We start from the raw sequence: 20,247 nt of genomic DNA on the forward strand, positions 1-20,247 counted from the left end.
GGATGAGCAAAGGCACCATTGTGTCACTAGGAGCCAGGGGTCCACTTACAGGAATGGTCAGAGATACAGAAACCAGAAAATATATAGCGTAAAAAACCCCAAAAAAATTTAAGAGAAAGACTGCATCGTGATATTAGGACATCCTTGGCAGCAATATCAGCAACTGGTCTGGTGAAGGGTGCCCCATCTAACTTCTCTTCTGCTCTACGTTCTCCACAGTCAAAGGAGAGCGATAAGCCCCATCATCCTCCTCCTCCAACTACTATTCTCTCTGTTGCGCAATGGTTCTGCACAGCGCAGCATACCACCACTATCCTAACACACTCACTGGCGAGTACTGAAGGACACATCCAGATCCATGTTTGGCTGTCACAATGTAGAGGTCTCATGACAGCACCCAGTGAATCTGACGCAGACCTGCATGAATCTTTTTAGCAGTTGTATGCCAGTTTCATATTGATGGATGAATATCCCTTACAGTTCATACAAACTCCTGGTTGCTGTGGTGGTTTTCAGGTTACCACATTTATGCATTTATTGGTATCCTGCACATGTGGGAATCTAGCCAAGAGGCCAATCCATATGTCTCTCATTCTGAGTATTGTCATACCAAGGGAAATTTAACTAAATATCGGTTCTGGCAAAGTAATACATCATTGCACTGCCACTGGGTTATCCTGGATGTGTCTCTGATAGTGCCCTGGAGTGATCTGGCCACTGATAATGCATATCCAGCAGGTTTTCCTGTTGGAGGCCACCACCTGACTGGGCGAACTCAGCCTGTGAAAGCACTGCATGTCAGGTCAAGGAAGATGAGCTTCGTCTATAAGTCCTGTAACTTGAATAGTTGCATTCCCAGTTGAAAAATCCAAAATTTGATCTGCCCCACCTACACATTCTTAGGGGTTAAGGTTCCCTTCTCTGCAGACATCCCAAAGTGCCTCACAATAAACGAGTTACTTTTGGAATGTAGTCACTGCTGTTATGTAGTCATAAAAGGGCAAAAATAACTTGAGAAAACATGAGCATTAATTATCCAGTGAAAAGCAAATAAAGCACAAATATCAAGCACATATTTTGCACTGCAGTCATCACACTTTCCTGGAAATAATTCAAATGGCTTATTTTTTCAACCCCACCCATTACTATTAAGGACATTTTACTTTGGGAATTCTAGTCAACTCTAGCCAAGATGCAGTTTGTATTTTAAGATATCTTCCTTCAGAGCCAGCTACTTTCCTTGATCATATTCAGAACAGCAATGAATTTTTTAACTGCAATCATGGGCTAAACAAATCAGCTCTCTTCCATATAAGAATCGTGCATCAATGTCCAAGTTATGTGCAGTCTGCATTCCTGGGCAGCCACTCATATGGAAGGCAATGAAGTGCTCAAGGCTATTTAGCTAAAATGGCCTCTAACATTGACACTTGCACTTTTCCAATGACTTTTGGAGCTGGAGAGCTATGACAAGGACTCTTTTAATCTAGTAATTTCCATTACATTCCAGAAGATTCCATTGGTTGATTTTTCTTTGTTAGCTGGGAGACAGACATATTTGGAAATTATCACCATGCTTAAGAGTTTCCAAACCAATAAATGCAGAAATTTCAATCTTCCGGATACGGAGTTCCCATTGTACTCAGAGTAGGCACCCAGCACTCAGCTAAGCCCAGAAAACATTTTGCTCAGAGCCAACTTAGCCGAGCCTAAGGGCTCTGAGTTTGCAGAAAGATACTTCTGGAGTCTACATTCTGCACAGCATACTAGCATAATCCACTGGTAAACTTCCCTCTACTTGTTCAGTTAGGGCATTGTTTTATTTTAAAATTATCCAGAGTAAATTGGGAAAAGGTCCATTTCCCAATGACAAGTTTGCCACTCCAAATCCTCTCAATAAGCTGGGTTAACTGTTAATCATCGATAGGATTTGGAATGTTGCTGAGCTGCTTCACTCATGTATTGACCACAAAGGTTGCAAGTCAGGGTCAACTTAATTCATCTCCCAGCACCAGGGACGTTAGCTTATAGCCAATATGGTCACAAAAGGACCTGTTTGGCTCCCCCTCAACTCCAAGGAGGAGAGAATGTTCAAAAAGTATCAGTCAAAAAATGTGTCGAAAGAGTGAAACTTTATAAAATCTTACCACGAGAAATGGTTAACTTCAAAAAGAGCATACAAGTGAGTGAATTCCAGCACCACCTGATTAGTAATGTCCATCCAGTCCTGGACTTCTGGATCTCCATGAAGTAAGTGTAATTTGGAGCGGTCCAAATTTGAACCTGGATCAGAAGTTAATTTAAAAAATCAGATTGTTTAAAACTGAATAGAATTACTAGTTCCAATAAGCTTTCAAAACAGGAATAGTACATGATTCAAAAATGATTTTTTTTAAGAAGATACAAGTGCACAAATTTCTAATCACCCAGGCAAGTATAGTTTAGTAAAGACTACGTGCATTTCCATAGAGGAAGTGAACAGCCATCCAGAGCTCTTCTCATTCTCTCCTAAGCCAGCAGAAATATAACCCAGAGTCCCTACCTACCCTTACAGCTACAGAATGCATATGGCTCTGGTGGAGAAAATAAGGAAATAAATATTAAGTATTAAAATTAGGCAGTTGTCTAACACAACAACAACTTGTATTTACATAGCACCTTTAGCATGGTAAAACATCTCAAGACCTTTCACAGGAGCATTATCAATCAACATGGAAGACTGAGCCACATAAGAAGATATTTCAGCAGATGACCAAAAACTTGGTCAAGCAGGCAGATTTTAAGGAGAGTCTTAAAGGAGGAGAGAAAAGGCAGAGAGATCTATGGAGCAATGCCAGAACATCAGGAATGTGAAATGATGTTTTGCCATTTTAAGCATACAGCATCCACAACCTGCACTGTTAGGACAGATAAAGCAAGGTCAGACGCAGAGTAAGGTTCCGCAGGCTCTACTAAGGTACTTAAACAAAAGACTGCACTGTGATTTAAAAAAAAATTCTGGCAACAACCATCTTTATGGTGTCTCTGACAGAAGCTATACCAATCCATGTGTGCTTTTGTGTTGAGAGTTTGCAACCAAGCTCCTTTTATAAAGAATCCTTGCTGTTGGCAGACAGAAGGGATACCCAGAAGGAAGAAGACAGTTTGCTATACAAAGAAACCCAAGGACTGTGTGAAATCGACAAAATTATTTTAATCGAGATCTTTAATCAACCAAGTATAAACTTGGAAAATCCAAGTCATTTGGAGTATATTTCAGCAAATGTCATGCTTGACTGTGTATCTTGTCTTGGTGATGAAGTGACCCAAATTCCATGGATGATATGAAACTTCTGGCCTAGGAGGATAGCAATCATAGAATGACCAAGTTCAACAGAATCTGAGATTCAGAAATACTAATGATCAAGAATCAAGTATATTAGTTTAAAAAAAAATCAATAGTTAAGAAAATGAAGGTAAAGCAAATTGTTGATTCAGGGGGAAGGGTTTGTTCAATAACATTTCACTGAAGGACAAATTAAACATCCTTAAAATCAAAATACTGAAAATTCAAAATATATATCCAGGATTAGGCAAATGCAGACCAAAAAATGTGATCCTAAATGGATTAACTAATTAGACAGAAATGAAAAATAGCCTCTCAAAATCCTATACAACAAACGTTGAAGGAGTCTCCCAAGATTAATAGAGACATCCAGAAAAAATACAAGGACGTCAGAGCAAAGTAAGGCATGGAAAAAAAACACAGCTGCAAAACATAACAGTAAGAAAGCAGTCAGAGGCTCTTAGAAGATGAGCACGGGGCCAAAATAGCGGATGAACATATTGCAAACATTCACTATGGAAAATATGAGCAACAAGCCCTTCCCAACTGCAATAACATAAGAATTCACAACTTCAACATAAATGACTTTAAAAGCCCCAGGGAAAGAATGGTTGGAGCTTTTGCCTTGGGCACAATCATCAATCCAGGCACAAACTGTGACCAAAATTACTCTATTTCTGTTGCCAAACATCAAATCTGCCATGAAACAGCACAATCATGCAGCTTTTAGAAAGTAATAAAAAAAAATAATTCTTGCTTTAAAATGTTCCTTGATATGTTTACAAATGGTAACTTGCTGCAGTTTTATTAATACAATGGTGATTAACGAGCTGATAGAGTGACAAGTACGGTGGGCAAGACCAGCTTCCAGCATATATTTTGTTAAACTAGTGCAAAGGATGGCGGAAATTTGATTTACCCTGGAAGTAATGCACGCTCGAAATTTCATGGTTTTTTGGCATTAGTTTGACCAATTTCAGGACAATTGTGCAAAAAAAAGTGCGACCAGCAGAAATTCCGAGCCATTAATGTGTTTACATCTGTATGCTGAAAGAGGAAAAAATAAGAGATTTGGGAAGAATTAATGGTCATTATATGGAAATTGTAGCGTACTGGAGAGATTCAGAACCCACTGGAAACAGCTCAAATGGCATCCTAAGTTCAAAAGGGTGGCAAAGAGACCAAAGTAGCTATAGACTCATTAGTGTTGTATCATTATTAGATAAAATGACAGAATTAATTCCGAAAGTTAATTTGGGTACTACAGGCTGGATTTTTACTCAGGTCGGGATGACTCGGGAGTCCTTTAAAAATGGCAGGCGGGACCTGATTCCAGAATTCCTAAGGGGAGGCGATGGCATAGCGGTGTTGTCGCTGGGCTGATAATCCAGATACCCAGGGTAATGCTCTGGGGACTTGTGTTTGAATCATGCCACGGCAGATGGTGGAATTTGAATTCAGTAAAACTCTGGAATTAAAAGTCTAATGATGACCATGAAACCATTGTTGACTGTTGTAAAAACCCATCTGGTTCACTAATACCCTTTGTCTAAACAAGGGCAATTAGGGATGAGCAATAAATGCTGGCCTAGCCAGTGACGCCCACATCCCGTGAATGAATATTTTAAAAAATTCCCGGGGTTTCCCATTTTCAGGAATGCCTTTTAATGGCATGGGCTGGTATGTGTTGTAAACCTGCACCCTGCACTCCCAACTTGGCCAGCTCCATTGCGTGGATAGACATGTCCTAGTCCTTCGCAATTTTCCTGGAGTGGGGCCAGCATTTCAAAGAGTTGTCGCTCACAGCAACCAAGGAGTGTCGTGAACCATGGTCTGCATGAGGGAACCTTCTGAAAGGTGAATTCAAAAGGGTCCCCTCATAGCACTTCCACACCCCATGCCAGCAGTGAGCCGTATATTTACTTTCAACAGGAAGGGAGCAGAGGTGGGGAACCAGCTGCTGCTGTGACACCAAGGTGCATTCAATTTGGTCTCATTCAGTGAGCAAGTGCCATTATTAAGCTGCCTGGTTTGCTGAGTATTTCTAGCATTTCCAGCTTATATTATTATCCTGCTGATTTGGTTCTTATAATTGTGGAAAAATCATCAATTTGTCTTGCTTAAGTCTTCAATTATGTTGCAATAATGTAAATTCCTTGAATTATTAAATAACACTGAGAAACTGAGCTTGGTTTGCACAGGTCAGTAAAACATTCCTGAGAATGTCATGTTCAGCTAATACTCTGTAATAAAATTGGAGAAAAGGAAACTGGTGTATTTATGTGATGTTATTTTGTGAGATTAAAATAGTAACCTGCTTTGTGCTGGTTAAACATCTAAATGGGGTGAGGCTTCTGTAAATAATTATTTGGCTAATAGCTGGATGTGATCTGTGAATTGACTGTGTATGTATGCAATTAACAGGTATTCTTTAACCACATTAAAAGCATCAATCAATTTTCTCAGTAACTTTCTCTGCTCAAAGAGGAGCTATCCCAGTTTCTCTAGTGTCTCCATGTAACTGGAATTGTTCGTCCTTGCTAACATTCCAGTAAATCCCATCTGTCCCCACTCCGAGGCCTTGACATTCTTCCTAAATTCTGGTGCCCATAATTGGCCAAAGTACTCCAGCTGCGGCCTTACCAGCATTTTATAAGGTTTAGCATAACTTTCTTGCTTTTGTACTCTATGCCTTTATTTATAAAGCCAAGGATCCTATCTACCATCTGCAACAAGAAAGTCTAACCCACCTCCGCTTGACATTCAACAGCATTACCATGATCAAATCCCCCACCATTGTGAGGGTCATCGTTGGCCAGAAACTTAACCGGTCTAGCCAGATAAACAATATGGCTACAAGAGCAGGTCAGAAGTTGGGTATCATTCAGTGAGTGACTCGCCTCCTGCCTTCCAAAACCTCAGGAATGTGATGAAATACTCTCCATTTGCTTGGATGCGTGCAGCTTCAAGAAGCTCGACACCATACAGGACAAAGGAATCTGCTTGGCTGGCATCTCATCCTCCACCTTAACATTCATTTCCTCCACCACTGGCAAACAAGAGCAACAGTGTGTACCAACTACAAGATGCACTGTGGCAACACACAAAGGCTCCTTCTACAGCACCTTTACCACCTAGGGCAAAGACAACAGGTACACAGGAATACTAGCACCTCACATTTGCATTCAATCCACATGCCATCCTGACTTGGAATAATATTGCCATTCCTTCACTGTGGCTGGGCCAAAATCCTGACCTTCCTAGCTAACAGCTCAGTGGGAGTGCCTTCACCAGATGGACAGGAGTGTTTCAAGAAGGCAGATCACCACCACTTTCTCAAGGGTAATTAAGGACGGGCAATGCACACATCCCATGAATAATAAAAAAATTGTCTTCTCAATTTGTCCTGCAACCTTCAAAGACCTATCTACGTACACTCCCTAGTCTCTGCATTATTTTAAATTGCTCCAATTAAATTTGATTCTGGACATCAGAGATGAAATAAGGCTATTATCATCCATAACACACTTAATCTCCCAAACACATTGCTATTTTAAGTATTAAAACACTGACCTGTGATCCCACTGGGTAATGGAAGCTGAATCTTGACTGGTTTCAGGAAGTTGTCGGTTGTATTCTGTGACAAACAGAGCAAAGCACTTGCTGCAGAATCTTGATCATTTAGGAGCTTGTGTAACTCCTCTACAGCAACTGGTAACACCTGTATGTAAATTTAAGGAGATTTTAAAAAGTGTTTGGCTGAGCAAGAAACCAGATAAGCATACAATTACAGAATAAAACAATGGGTTGTTTAATGGAAGGCGATATGTTAGGTACTTTATTTCCAGGGTTTAATATTTAACATGATGCACAAACCTGCATTTTCACTTTGCGAGACTCATTTACTGCCCCAGGTGGGAAGGTCACCTTTATGTTGGGATCCACAGAAGAAAACAGTCGAGTTCCCTCAAGGGGGATGGTACAGTTATTCTCCGTCAGTCGAGAAATGACAAGGAACCAGGAGAAATGGAGCACACTGCAGCAGGCTATATATTGTGACTATAAAGGAAAAAGATTGGTTTGCAAAAGAAATGACTGGAAAAAGCAGTAGCAAACGTTGGAATTTACCTTCACAGTGTAAACCACATAAATCCACAAACTATTTCTGCACTAAGGGCTGAATTTTACACTAGGGAATGCATCAGGCGGCTGTCTCTCCTCTGTAAAATCGAGGATCGTGTCGCAGGGTCAGGTAGCCAATGTCATGACACCTGTCTGCAACAACTTGGAAGGCGATCAAAAACCCACCTGCTTTTCAGAAATCAACAATTAAGAACTAATTAAGGCAATTAAATTGCCAATGCAAATTTGATGTGGCCCATGCAATTTTTCAGGAAGTCACAGGCCAAACAGGGGCAATGATTCACAGCAGCTTTTCATGGACAGCAAACTGGAGCTTGGACTCACTTTGAGAAAGTGAAGGCAGCAGCTCTGCTGCTAGAGGCGAGGGGCTTTTCATTGATTGATCCTGGGCCAACTTCTCAAGGTAATATACTACAAAGGAGGATTCAGAAGGGATTCACAGTTCATGGGGCCCTGGAGCCACAGAGGATTCTTAAATGAGGAGGGTCACACTGAAGGATATAGGTCACTGGCCCCATGGACATTGTGCACTGTGGTGGAGGCTCTTCCACAAGGAAGAGAACAGCAGGAGGAAGAAGAGGAGGGCAGCTGGACAGAGATAGTATTACCCTGCTGACCAGCTGCAGGAGGTACCAGGTGAGGTTCCTGGGGCAGAAGGCTGCAGAGATCATGCTTAGCAAGGCCAGCCAAGAAGAACTTACACTGCAGGCAAGTGCACAGGCAATGCCCAAACTATCTGCAATGCCAGTGTTTTCACCAGCTGCGTCTCTTCCAGGAGGCAATAACATCTCCATGTGAAATGTTGGCAGGGGAGATAAGTTCCAAATGAACTGGTGACCACCTGCTCCCCATTGCTCTCAAGGTGACAGCTGCCTTGGAACCCTTATACTTCACGGTCCTTCCAGGGACCAGCTGGAGGTCTGTGTGGCATCTCACAGGCATGAACCCATCACTGTATCAGGGCGATGCACTTTTCAGGAGAGCGGGTGACTTCATTGACTATACTACAGATGAGGTCAGTCAGGCCAAGAGAGCCAGAGGGCTTGGTGTCATAGTGGGATTCCTCAAATTGAGAGAGTCATCAACTGCACACCTGTGGCCATCCAGGTACCAATGGACCAGCCAAGGGCATTCATGGATGGCAAGGGGTTTCACTCCCTGAATGTACAACGTGTATATGACCATCACCAGAGGATCATGCAGATTAGTGCTCAGTATCCTGGCAGTAACCATGATGCCTATATCCTCAGGTGCTCCCAGGTGCCCCAACTATTCAACCAACACTGCTAATGGAGTGATGGATACTTAGTGACAGGGCATATCTGATAGAGAGATGGCTCTTGACACCAGTAAGGATGGTGTTGGTCTTCTCCAAATGAGATGCAAATGCCTGGCCTGAGACAGTGGTGCCAGCTTGTGTCTCCTCGATTTTGGTTTTCTGCTGTGCTCTTCACAACCTTGTGCTCCAGAAAGGAGGTGGCCCTGGCAGAAGAGGATCTCATTGACCAGCACGCATCCACAGATGGAGAATCGGGTGAGGAATCAGAAGGGGATCAGAACGATCCAGACCAGCCTGCTCTTCCACCTGAGTATCAACAGGGATTGGCTGCCTGAGAGACTTGGGGGTCTAAAACAGAGGATGTGAGACCTTTTAATACAAAGAGCAGTGCTCCGCAATCTCCCATTCTGCAATCCCGTATGACCATTCAAAGCCAACACCATCAAGGTCAGCATTGCACAGTGCCTCAGCGAAGGAACCTCTGAGGACCTGTGCCACCTCAGATATCACCAAGTACTCATGGGCTCGCTGCCCTTTACACTACTATCTAACCCCGAGATTCCTCACTGCAAAAGCACGATCATATTCGGTGCTTTATTAAATATGCATTTAATAAAGATTCACAAACAATACCTCACACAGAAAAATGACTTCAGCAAGCATCCATGATGACCCATGCATACCTGGAGTGATTTCTTAATCCTACCTGTGCCATGGTGCTTCCCCTGTGCTGGAGGCAGACTGCTGACTTTCATGGGCCTTCACCTGGGATGACCTTGACAGACATCCTCAATCAGTTGAGGAGGTGAGAATCCCGGTGTTGTGAGGGACTCCTGCACAATGATAGGAGCTTCCTCTGTCACCACACCACCCTGAGGCACTGGTGTTACTGGCAGAATGGTGGAAGAGCCACTGTCACCTTCAGGAGTGCCCATTGCCGAGCATTCCCTGACTGTTCCGCTGATTCTGGCTCTCCATGAGAGTCGCCAATCTCTCAATGGAGGAAACCACATGTGCAGGCAAGAAGGAATTGCAACACTCGTGGCCTGGATGGATTTCTCCACTGTCCATGCCAGGGCGCGCATACCTCCTGGAATCACCGCCAGATCTTCACACACCTCCCACTATACAACCAGCATCTGCCTGCTTAAGGATGACTCCAGAGGCTCGTCATCAGCCTGGGGCTCAGCAACAACCTGCACTCTCACACTCCTCCAAGTGTCTAAGACCTGGACTGTCATAGCTTCTGACAGCTGGTCCAGCGCTTTTGCAGCGCACAAACCAGTTTGTGCTACTATGTTGGCTGATGCCTGCATTCCCACTGGGTTACAGGCATCTGAGCTGATGGAAGGTGCAGAGCAAGGATGGGTAGGTGCACCCTCCAAGGTCCCTCCATCTTCCTCAGCGATCAATGCCTGTCCATTGGGGACAGTGGCTGCTGGGGCCGATGACTTGTTGGAGAAAACAGGAAGGTGAGCACCGTTCAACACTGCAGATTGCCACATCTCAAACAGACACTTACCCAATGTAATTCATGAGACAAGAGTAATGCCCTTTCAGCTTTTGCCCAATACATACCCATCCTTCCATCACCACAGCCACAGAACCACCCCATGTACCAAGCGAGGGTCCTCAGATGCTCACTACACCCGGCACAGGATCCAGCCTCTCCATGGCCAACAGATCTGCACCCTTGGTGACTGGCCAGCTGCAGGATGTCTTCCTCCATCTGACTCCCAGGTTGGGCACTCTTTCACTGGTCCTTGACCTCTCTTGGGAATTATGGGCCCTCTTTTGCTGAGAAGACAATGAGAGAGTGATAATTTTCATCCCTGGAGAGATCAAGCCTTTAGCATTGGCCCCACAACCTATGGTGCCTTGCTCCTCCATGTGCTGGTGTTGCTTGCATGCCACCCTACCTTTCCAGCCCCAACCAGGCAGGGTGTCGAAGCTTCTTCAGTTGGCACTCTGGCCACGTGGTGTCCATTCCTCCATTTTCCTGACACCCACTTCCCATGTGCATCCACATACCCTCTCATCTGTGTGCACCCACATTGCCAGTTCAGTTTATCACTCGCCCTTGCAAAATAGAGGTGGTCATTCAGTCTCTTATGGCACTGTAGCCAAGTCCTCTAGATGACCGCACGGCTACTTACCTCCTTTGCCACTTCCATCCAGGCTTCCCTGGTCTTGTGGGGAGGTCTCCTCTTCCTACCTGTGGTAGGAGAACCTTCACAGTTCAGTCACAGCCTAGAGGAGGGCATGCACAGAGTCATCATCAAACGTGGGGCTGCCTGGCTTTTCACCTCCTTCACTGCTCATGGCTGCCAATGCTCTAGAAATGGGTCACTCTGGGCGATGGGGGAGCAGTTGTGATCTCCACCATTTTAATCTGGGAGATGGCAGAGATGGCAGCTTACATCAGTGTTAGCATAACAAGGCCGGATGTGTTGCCCAGTGATTTTAAGCTCCTCCTCCTCTCTCTTCCTACAGCACTGCCTTTCCTCTGAGCTGATAGGCAGCGGAATGCCAGATACTGCTCCTCCATGTGTCAACAACACTGCCGGCGGCCCTTTAAATTATGCAGGTCATGGTATACCCCGCCACTACAGGGTGTCCCGCCCTCATCCAACAACTGGCTGACCAGTGCTTAATCGCGGAGGGAGAAAGGGGCAGGGCGGGAGCGGTCGAGCCACACACTTCCTCTTATACCACCATGACACTACTGCAATTTGTTAAATTCAGCCCTAAAATTTCAGTTGATTCAACAAAGATGCAACCTCGGAATTAAAAATGTTAGAATTAAGTCTTTCCTGAATTATACATGCTGTGTTACTAATGACACTACTGGGACAATTTACTTAATTTAAAAAGAAATGGGAAGAGAATGCTAGGGACAATTGAACTTAAAAGTATGGCTGTGAGGTTTCCTCTGCATTTAAATATTAATATTGTTTCTGTACAGGTAAAATTATAAAAGTTTTAATTAAATTACGGAACACAGAGCATTACGGGAGACATGATGTTTTGCCTGTAGTGGAGAATGGAATTTATTCTATATATAGAAGGCAAAGACCAGCAAATGCTTGTAACCATGGGAACTGCATCACCATGACTACCTTTGAAGAATTCTGCAGCATCAACATGGTGCCAACAAAAATAAAAAAACTCACTAACATCATATGACTGACCACTAGAGAAAGACATACCGTACAACCTACACTGGATTTACACAACCAAAACTATAAGAAACTAACTGTAACAAACTTCCCCAACCAAGACCATATCCAAATAAAAGGAAAGATACATTCCGTCAATGTGTTGTTTCAGTGTGATGACTCAGAGTGACTCAGTCCCCAAAGAATTCTGGTTGATGTTACAGACAGCCAAGCGTGAATGTTTCTAACACCATACTGACCCAAAATTGCATTCATTATTATTAACTTTTAAAACTAATAGACCACACAGACGTTTTACAAATAAAATACTGCTTAAAAAGTTGATGAAAACAATGTTTACTGTTGAAGGAAAGCCATACAAGTCACTGATACCTTTAACTGTGAATCAACTGTTCTTCATTTGGGAAATCAATATTGTATTCAACAACTTCATCACAGTGCCATGTATAAGTCTGATCATTGTAGTCTTTAAACAGGCGAAAGGATTAATTACAAAATTTATCAATAAAGTTCACTTGTACTTCACCCGTATTCATTTCTCAGTCAGCATACAGCTGCCTGCTTTACAATATATAGAAAGCTTGAGTTTATCAGTATAGATTATTTCCCAATAAACCTGTGGCTATAATATTTCACTCATAGATGCATTAATATTGTCATGCAACCCTTAAATAGAGCAGAGCAGCAGCAATGGCTGGCACCAACCTCTGACAAAAGCAGAATAGAGCCATCACACAATTTTTTCCTAGTTATATTTGCACAGCCTTTGCCTGGTCGCCCTCAGCCACGTACCCAGTAGGGAAGAGAAAAGTAATGTGCGCTCAGTTTATACATTCTGGAGGTGGTCTCTATCATTTTGAAAGCATAAAGTATGGTAACCAAGAGCTAGTAAGAGACACGAATAAACATACAGATGTTTCCCTTTGCAACATTTAGCATTTAAAGGACCACTCAGAAAAAACTAACTGTCCGCTTTAAATACACTTATAAAAATGTGAACCTGACTGATTAGCTCCACGGTGAGAAAATACCTCGAACACCTTGGTATCCACATCACTCCAGCTCTCACTAAATGTCCGGATGACGACCTCCCTTTGGCAGTCAGACTGAGGAGGAATATATGGCATCCGGATGAGCACTTCCTGCCCGTGCACAAGGAAAAATTATGTTAAATCAGGCAAGTCTTGATCAATAATGTGCCTTTCAGTATTATCTTTTGGTACAATGTGAACACACTTGGATCAGCAGTTCACCACTACAATCTTAAGGTCAACTCAATGTTCACATAATACAGACTCCTGACAGCACAGGTGTCCACTTTATTCTAACTGTCTTCAGATCAGAACAAGGCACATTCAATCCACAGCTCAAAAATAATTCACCACCACCAAATTCCTAATCTAATTTTCTGATCAGCATTTCCCAATCTTTGGAATTGTGATTTAGTGTAATCATTACCAATTATCCTGCAATATAACCGCCATTTCTGTGGTACATGCCAGCTGAAAGAATATCTCAAAGCATTTAGCAAGAGGAGACAGTGGGCACTTGCAGGAAGTCAGATTTAGGCACACTACAAGATACAGGGCTGAAGTAAGCCTTTGAATACTGACTTAGAGAGGGAGTAAGGCCAAGTGGTCTTCAGAGAGAACTGCAGAGATTAGAGGAACATCCTCCGGTGAAGCACAGCATGGAGGCGTGGTTGGCGTGGAAATCAAGCAGTTAAGCCGAGTGAGAAAAGCAGAGGGCGTGAGTTGTTGCAAAGAGTTGGTGAACACCATATCTAGAGCAAAGTGAGAATACACAGGAATTTGAAGGCATGGATTAGGATCTTCCCCTTTGACCATTAAGACACAGAAAGACTAATGCCAAAAGTTATGAGGAAAGATTGGAGAAGCTTGGTCTTTTTATCCTCAAATGGAGGATCTCACAAGTAATCTTAAGATGTATATAAGGTGATCAATATGTGGGCAGGACTTCTAGATAAAGGTGAAAATCCTGGAATCATTTAAAAACCAACTGAATGCTGTATAGAGAGGTACTTAGGCTCTTTCAAGAAGGAGAAGCATGGGCAGGAAATGGGCAGGATAATCTTCCTCATACTTAGTTAAAATGATACCAAAGAAATCAGAAGCTATCTCCACAATCATTCCTCCATTGTCACCTCATAATCAGCAACAGCAGAATATAACCATTAACAAAGACCAATGTCCTAATTAAGGATATGCTTCCTAAGGAGAAATATACAGTGAAAAATCAGAGAGAAAGGATAGAAGTCAAAGATAGAGGGATGGAGCTTGGAAAGAAGCAGAGAGAGAATTATTAAAAATAGCATATCTTCACTTGGAGCAATGTCACAGAAGGCCTTCTGGTATAAGTGCAATACTCTTGCCCTAACACGTGTCCATCACACTTTAAAGTGTCATCCTTTTTCAGGTACAAATCAGTCTGAAGAGAGAAATGGTGCCAAGCTTCAAACCTGGAGCCTGAAATTCACAAATGTCTTTCAATCTGCAAATACTCCTCACTACAACAGTTAAACTCTAAATCACGTGACTATATTTATTTAACAGCAACTGGACTTCGTAGCCTCAAGGGGGTGAATCCAACGCAGCATCAGAATAATGTACAATCATGCTTCTGCCCTGGTAACAATGTATCCACCAAATTACTATAAGCAATGCTAAGCAACATCCAGTAATTTAGATCAAATGTACCTTTTCAAACTGTATGCCATGAGGTAGAAGTTCCAGGACCCGGCTCAGTAGGAAGTCATGATGCCTTAGTTTCACCTGCTGTGGGTCAGGGGAGGTGACACTACATGTAATCACCGCCAAGGAAACCGCTTCAGGTGGGAAGTGGATTTCAATCCCGCAGGGCAACACAATATTGCAGCCTTCAGCGGTCACAGTGAAGCTGGAAGATTTCATTAACACATAGATTTAATCATATAACCACAAACGACTGGAAATGTCTGATTTAATCAAACACCAGCTGTGTGTACCTGTCTGCGTCGGATGCAAGGTATTGGACCAGGATTTCTTTGGGTTTGGTGCAGTCTGTATGAAATGAGGAAAGAAATTGAATATCAACTGTTGTGGAACTTAATCACCTCCTTTGTACAATTTTTTTTCAAGTAATTTCAAGCAACTGCCAATTTATTGCTTTGGGAATATAATTTCCCATTTCTTTGGCACGAATGGCCCCATAAGCCCACAAGCAATAAAACCATGAGTGACATGTACAGGGCAATCACAGCAGTGAAAACTGATATTAAAAATGCTTCTCTTCCCTTCACTTAACATGGGGTCCCTTTGTGTTGTATTCTTTCATTATGGCTTGTGTGCAGAAACATTAGATGAATTAATCCAATAATGGGTTAAGATAATGTCAAAAAACACAAGATCAATATTTACCCAACCTGTCAATGACGTAAACCTTAAAATTGGACATCTACCGGTAACCCCGACATTCACTCAGTACTTTCAATTAGTTTATTTTATTAAAATCTTCTATCATCTCCACTATGCATAATAACACTATATTAAGAAGGCTGGTAACACAATTCTTCCAATGGTAAGTTGCACAGGAAATCTAATTTATAGATTTTCCAGGAGGTAGCACTCTTTTCCCACTATTGCTGACTTAATCAGATCCGACTGTCGTGGGCCCATACAAAAATGTCACAGGAAGGGGTTTTGCCACTGTGAACGCTGAAAAATACCCTTGGTTTTTCATTCACTGAGAAAGCCTCTATAGCACAGTACACAATGTGAGATCCACCTCCTAACAGCACAAATGGTATACGTCACCCTCTAGTGGTGTGTTGAATTCAGTACTGAAAAGCTGACAACAGTGGGAAATTTAGGGCTGCAGATAGCAACACCACCATTATTCCCAGCCCTCGAAATTTAGTGACAATTTTAAAAAAAATGAAGTTATGATACCTACACTCATTAAATAAACACTTTACTTACAATGAGATAAAAACAAAAAACTGCGGATGCTGGAAATCCAAAACAAAAACAGAATTACCTGGAAAAACTCAGCAGGTCTGGCAGCATCGGCAGAGAAGAAAAGAATGGATGGCAGGACACTCAAGGTACAGCTCTAGTGACGGTGGGGTGGAAAGGCTAACAGGGCATAAAAGATTTAAAAATAATGGAAATAGGTGGGAAAAGAAAAATCTATATAAATTATTGAAAAAAACAAAAGGAAGGGGGAAGAAACAGAAAGGGGGTGGGGATGGAGGAGGGAGTTCAAGATCTAAAGTTGTTGAATTCAATATTCAGTCTGGAAGGCTGTAAAGTGCCTAGTTGGAAGAGGAGGTGCTGTTCCTCCAGTTTGCATTGGGCTTCACTGGAACAATGCAGCAAGCCAAGGACAGACATGTGGGCAAGAGAGCAGGGTGGAGTGTTAAAATGGCAAGCGACAGGGAGGTTTGGGTCATTCTTGCGGACAGACCACAGGTGCTCTGCAAAGCGGTCGCCAGTTTATGTTTGGTCTCTCCAATGTAGAGGAGACCTCATTGGCAGCAACGAATACAGTAGCCTAAGTTTGGGGAAATGCAAGTGAAATGCTGCTTCACTTGAAAGGAGTGTTTGGGCCCTTGGACGGTGAGGAGAGAGGAAGTGAAGGGGCAGGTGTTGCATCTTTTGCGTGGGCATGGGGAGGTGCCATAGGTGGGGGCTGAGGAGTAGGGGGTGATGGAGGAGTGGACCAGGGTGTCCCGGAGGGTACGACCCCTACGGAATGCCGCCAGGGGGGCTGAAGGGAAGATATGGCATCTTTTGGCGGTGGCATCATGCTGGAGTTGGCAGAAATGGCGGAGGATGATCCTTTGAATGTGGAGGCTGGTGGGGGGATAAGTGAGGAAAAGGGGGACCCTATCATGTTTCTGGGAGGGAGGAGAAGGCGTGAGGGTGGATGCGCGGGAGATGGGCCAGACACGGTTGAGGGCCCTGTCAACGACCGTGGGTGGAAAACTTCGGTTAAGGAAGAAGGAGGACATGTCAGAGGAACTGTTTATGAAGGTAGCATCATCAGAACAGATGTGATGGAGGCGAAGGAACTGAGAGAATGGAATGGAGTCCTTACAGGAAGCTGGGTGTGAGGAGCTGTAGTCGAGGTAGCTGTGGGAGTCGGTAAACGTGTAATGGATATTGGTGGACAGTCTTTCACCAGAGATTGAGACAGAGAGGTCAAGGAAGGGAAGGGAAGTGTCAGAGATGGACCATGTGAAAATGATGGAGTGGTGGAGATTGGAAGCAAAATTAATAAATTTTTCCAAGTCCCGACAAGAGCATGAAGCAGCACCGAAGTAATCATCGATGTACCGGAGAAAGAGTTGTGGAAGGGGGCCGGAGTAGGACTGGAACAAGGAATGTTCCACATACACCATAAAGAGACAGGCATAGCTGGGGCCCATGCGGGTACCCATAGCCACACCTTTTATTTGGAGGAAGTGAGAGGAGTTGAAGGAGAAATTGTTCAGTGTGAGAACAAGTTCAGCCAGACGGAGGAGAGTAGTGGTGGATGGGGATTGTTCAGGCCTCTGTTCAAGGAAGAAGCTAAGGGCCCTCAGACCATCCCGGTGGGGGATGGAGGTGTAGAGGGATTGGACGTCCATGGTGACGAGGAAGCGGTTGGGGCCAGGGAACTGGAAATTGTTGATGTGACATAAGGTGTCAGAGGAATCACGGACGTAGGTGGGAAGGGACTGGACAAGGGGAGAGAGAAGGGATTCAAGATAACGAGAAATGAGTTCCGTGGGGCAGGAGCAAGCTGACACGATCGGTCTACCGGGACAGTTCTGTTTGTGGATTTTGGGTAGGAGGTAGAAGCGGGCAGTCCGAGGTTGGGCGACTATCAGGTTGGAAGCTGTGGGAGGAAGATCTCCAGAGGAGATGAGGTCAGTGACAGTTCTGGAAACAATGGCTTGATGTTCAGTGGTGTGGCTATGGGTACCTGCATGGGCCCCAGCTATGCCTGTCTCTTTATGGGGTATGTGGAACATTCCTTGTTCCAGTCCTACTCCGGCCCCCTTCCACAACTCTTTCTCCGGTACATCGATGATTACTTCGGTGCTGCTTCATGCTCTCGTCGGGACTTGGAAAAATTTATTAATTTTGCTTCCAATCTCCACCCCTCCATCATTTTCACATGGTCCATCTCTGACACTTCCCTTCCCTTCCTTGACCTCTCTGTCTCAATCTCTGGTGATAGACTGTCCACCAATATCCATTAAAAGCCTACCGACTCCAACAGCTACCTCGACTACAGCTCCTCACACCCAGCTTCCTGTAAGGACTCCATTCCATTCTCTCAGTTCCTTCGCCTCCGTTGCATCTGTTCTGATGATGCTACCTTTAAAAACAGTTCCTCTGACATGTCCTCCTTCTTCCTTAACCGAGGTTTTCCAACCACAGTCGTGGACAGGGCCTTCAACCGTGTCCGGCCCATCTCCTGCGCATCCACCCTCATGCCTTCTCCTCCCTCCCAGAAACATGATAGGGTCCCCCTTGTCCTCACTTATCACCCCACCGGCCTCCGCATTCAAAGGATCATCCTCCGCCATTTCCGCCAACTCCAGCATGATGCCACCACCAAACACATCTTCCCTTCAACCCCCCTGGCGGCATTCCGTAGGGATCATTCCCTCCAGGACATCCTGATCCACTCCTCCATCACCCCCTACTCCTCAACCCCCACCTATGGCACCTCCCCATGCCCACGCAAAAGATGCAACACCTGCCCCTTCACTTTCTCTCTCCTCACCGTCCAAGGGCCCAAACACTCCTTTCAAGTGAAACAGCATTTCACTTGCATTTCCCCCAACTTAGTCTACTGCATTCGTTGCTCCCAATGTGGTCTCCTCTACATTGGAGACCAAACGTAAACTGGGCGACCGCTTTGCAGAACACCTGCGGTCTGTCCGCGAGAATGACCCAAACCTCCCTGTCGCTTGCCATTTTAACACTCCACCCTGCTCTCTTGCCCACATGTCTGTCCTTGGCTTGCTGCATTGTTCCAGTGAAGCCCAACGCAAACTGGAGGAACAGCACCTCATCTTCCGACTAGGCACTTTACAGCCTTCCGGACTGAATATTGAATTCAACAACTTTAGATCTTGAACTCCCTCCTCCATCCCCACCCCCTTTCTGTTTCTTCCCCCTTCCTTTTGTTTTTTTCAATAATTTATATAGATTTTTCTTTTCCCACCTATTTCCATTATTTTTAAATCTTTTATGCCCTGTTAGCCTTTCCACCCCACCGCCACTAGAGCTGTACCTTGAGTGCCCTATCATCCATTCTTAAGTAGCACATTCGTTTAGATAATATCACTACTTTCAACACCTGTGTTCTTTTCTTTTGTCTGTGACATCTTATGATTATCTGCTCCTATCACTGCTTGCTTGTCCCTACAACCACACCACCCCCCCTCCACTTCTCTCCTCCTCCCCCCACCCCCCCACCTTAAACCAGCTTATATTTCACCCCTTTCCTAAGATTCACTCAGTTCTGTTGAAGGGTCATGAGGACTCGAAACGTCAACTCTTTTCTTCTCCGCCGATGCTGCCAGACCTGCTGATTTTTTCCGGGTAATTCTGTTTTTACTTTACTTACAATCATTGATTGAGCTCCTAAGAAACCATGCAATTATTCTTTCCAATAATCTACACATCAAGTTTATCATTATAATTTATTTTTGTACAACATCAAGAAAACCACTATAACGAGCAGGTCATTGCAACACTAATTAAAAAGCAGTGCTGCTTCAAGAGTGCTGTTTCTCAGGACACAAAAGTGTCTGGTCACCCACCCAGTACAAAATACAAAGAAATTAGAAACATTTGCACAGTATGACTATTAAATAGGCAACTATACATGGAGGAAAATGAATGAATATAAACATCGGTACAAGAGCTGCAAGGGGCATCCCAGCGGCTTGGTTGGTAAATGCATCCCCCAGTGTGGAATTGAGGCATATTGACCACACTGGTCCCAGGGTCAACAGTACACCTGTGTGAATTACACTGATATTTGTCAGTAACCCTGAGAATGGTAATTCAAAGAACTCTCTTGTCAGTTTGTTAGAAAGAACAGGTACAGCTGTCAGGGAAGAACAGGATCTGGCTTGGCTGTAATGTCCCGCCATGGTCTGTTGAGATTCACCAACTCAGCTAACTACTTGGGGAAGGCAGTGCTATGTCTGCATCTCAATGTGAGTCAGTGACTGCAGGGATAGAAGAGAAATAGAGAATAAAAAGGTGCTAAAAATGAATCATAATGCTGAGAGATGCTATGCCAATGGGAGGGTC

At 43.9% G+C, this 20,247-nt stretch overlaps 1 protein-coding gene across 3 annotated transcripts in view; it reads right to left on the minus strand.

Annotated features, from left to right (window-relative positions):
- pidd1 (p53-induced death domain protein 1) overlaps positions 1-20,247 on the minus strand; it is an 87,671-nt gene that overhangs the window by 40,073 nt on the left and 27,351 nt on the right. For all 3 annotated transcript variants that reach the window (XM_041196494.1, XM_041196493.1, XM_041196495.1), the window contains exons 5-10: positions 14,931-14,985; positions 14,644-14,842; positions 12,958-13,068; positions 7,202-7,384; positions 6,899-7,046; positions 2,148-2,283 (exon numbers count right to left, since the gene is read on the minus strand). In XM_041196494.1, coding sequence (XP_041052428.1) covers positions 2,148-2,283; positions 6,899-7,046; positions 7,202-7,384; positions 12,958-13,068; positions 14,644-14,842; positions 14,931-14,985 — 832 coding nt within the window. The remainder of the gene's footprint in view (positions 1-2,147; positions 2,284-6,898; positions 7,047-7,201; positions 7,385-12,957; positions 13,069-14,643; positions 14,843-14,930; positions 14,986-20,247) is intronic.

This window comes from Carcharodon carcharias, chromosome 10 (genome assembly GCF_017639515.1).
Source record: "Carcharodon carcharias isolate sCarCar2 chromosome 10, sCarCar2.pri, whole genome shotgun sequence".
Taxonomy (NCBI): domain Eukaryota; kingdom Metazoa; phylum Chordata; class Chondrichthyes; order Lamniformes; family Lamnidae; genus Carcharodon; species Carcharodon carcharias.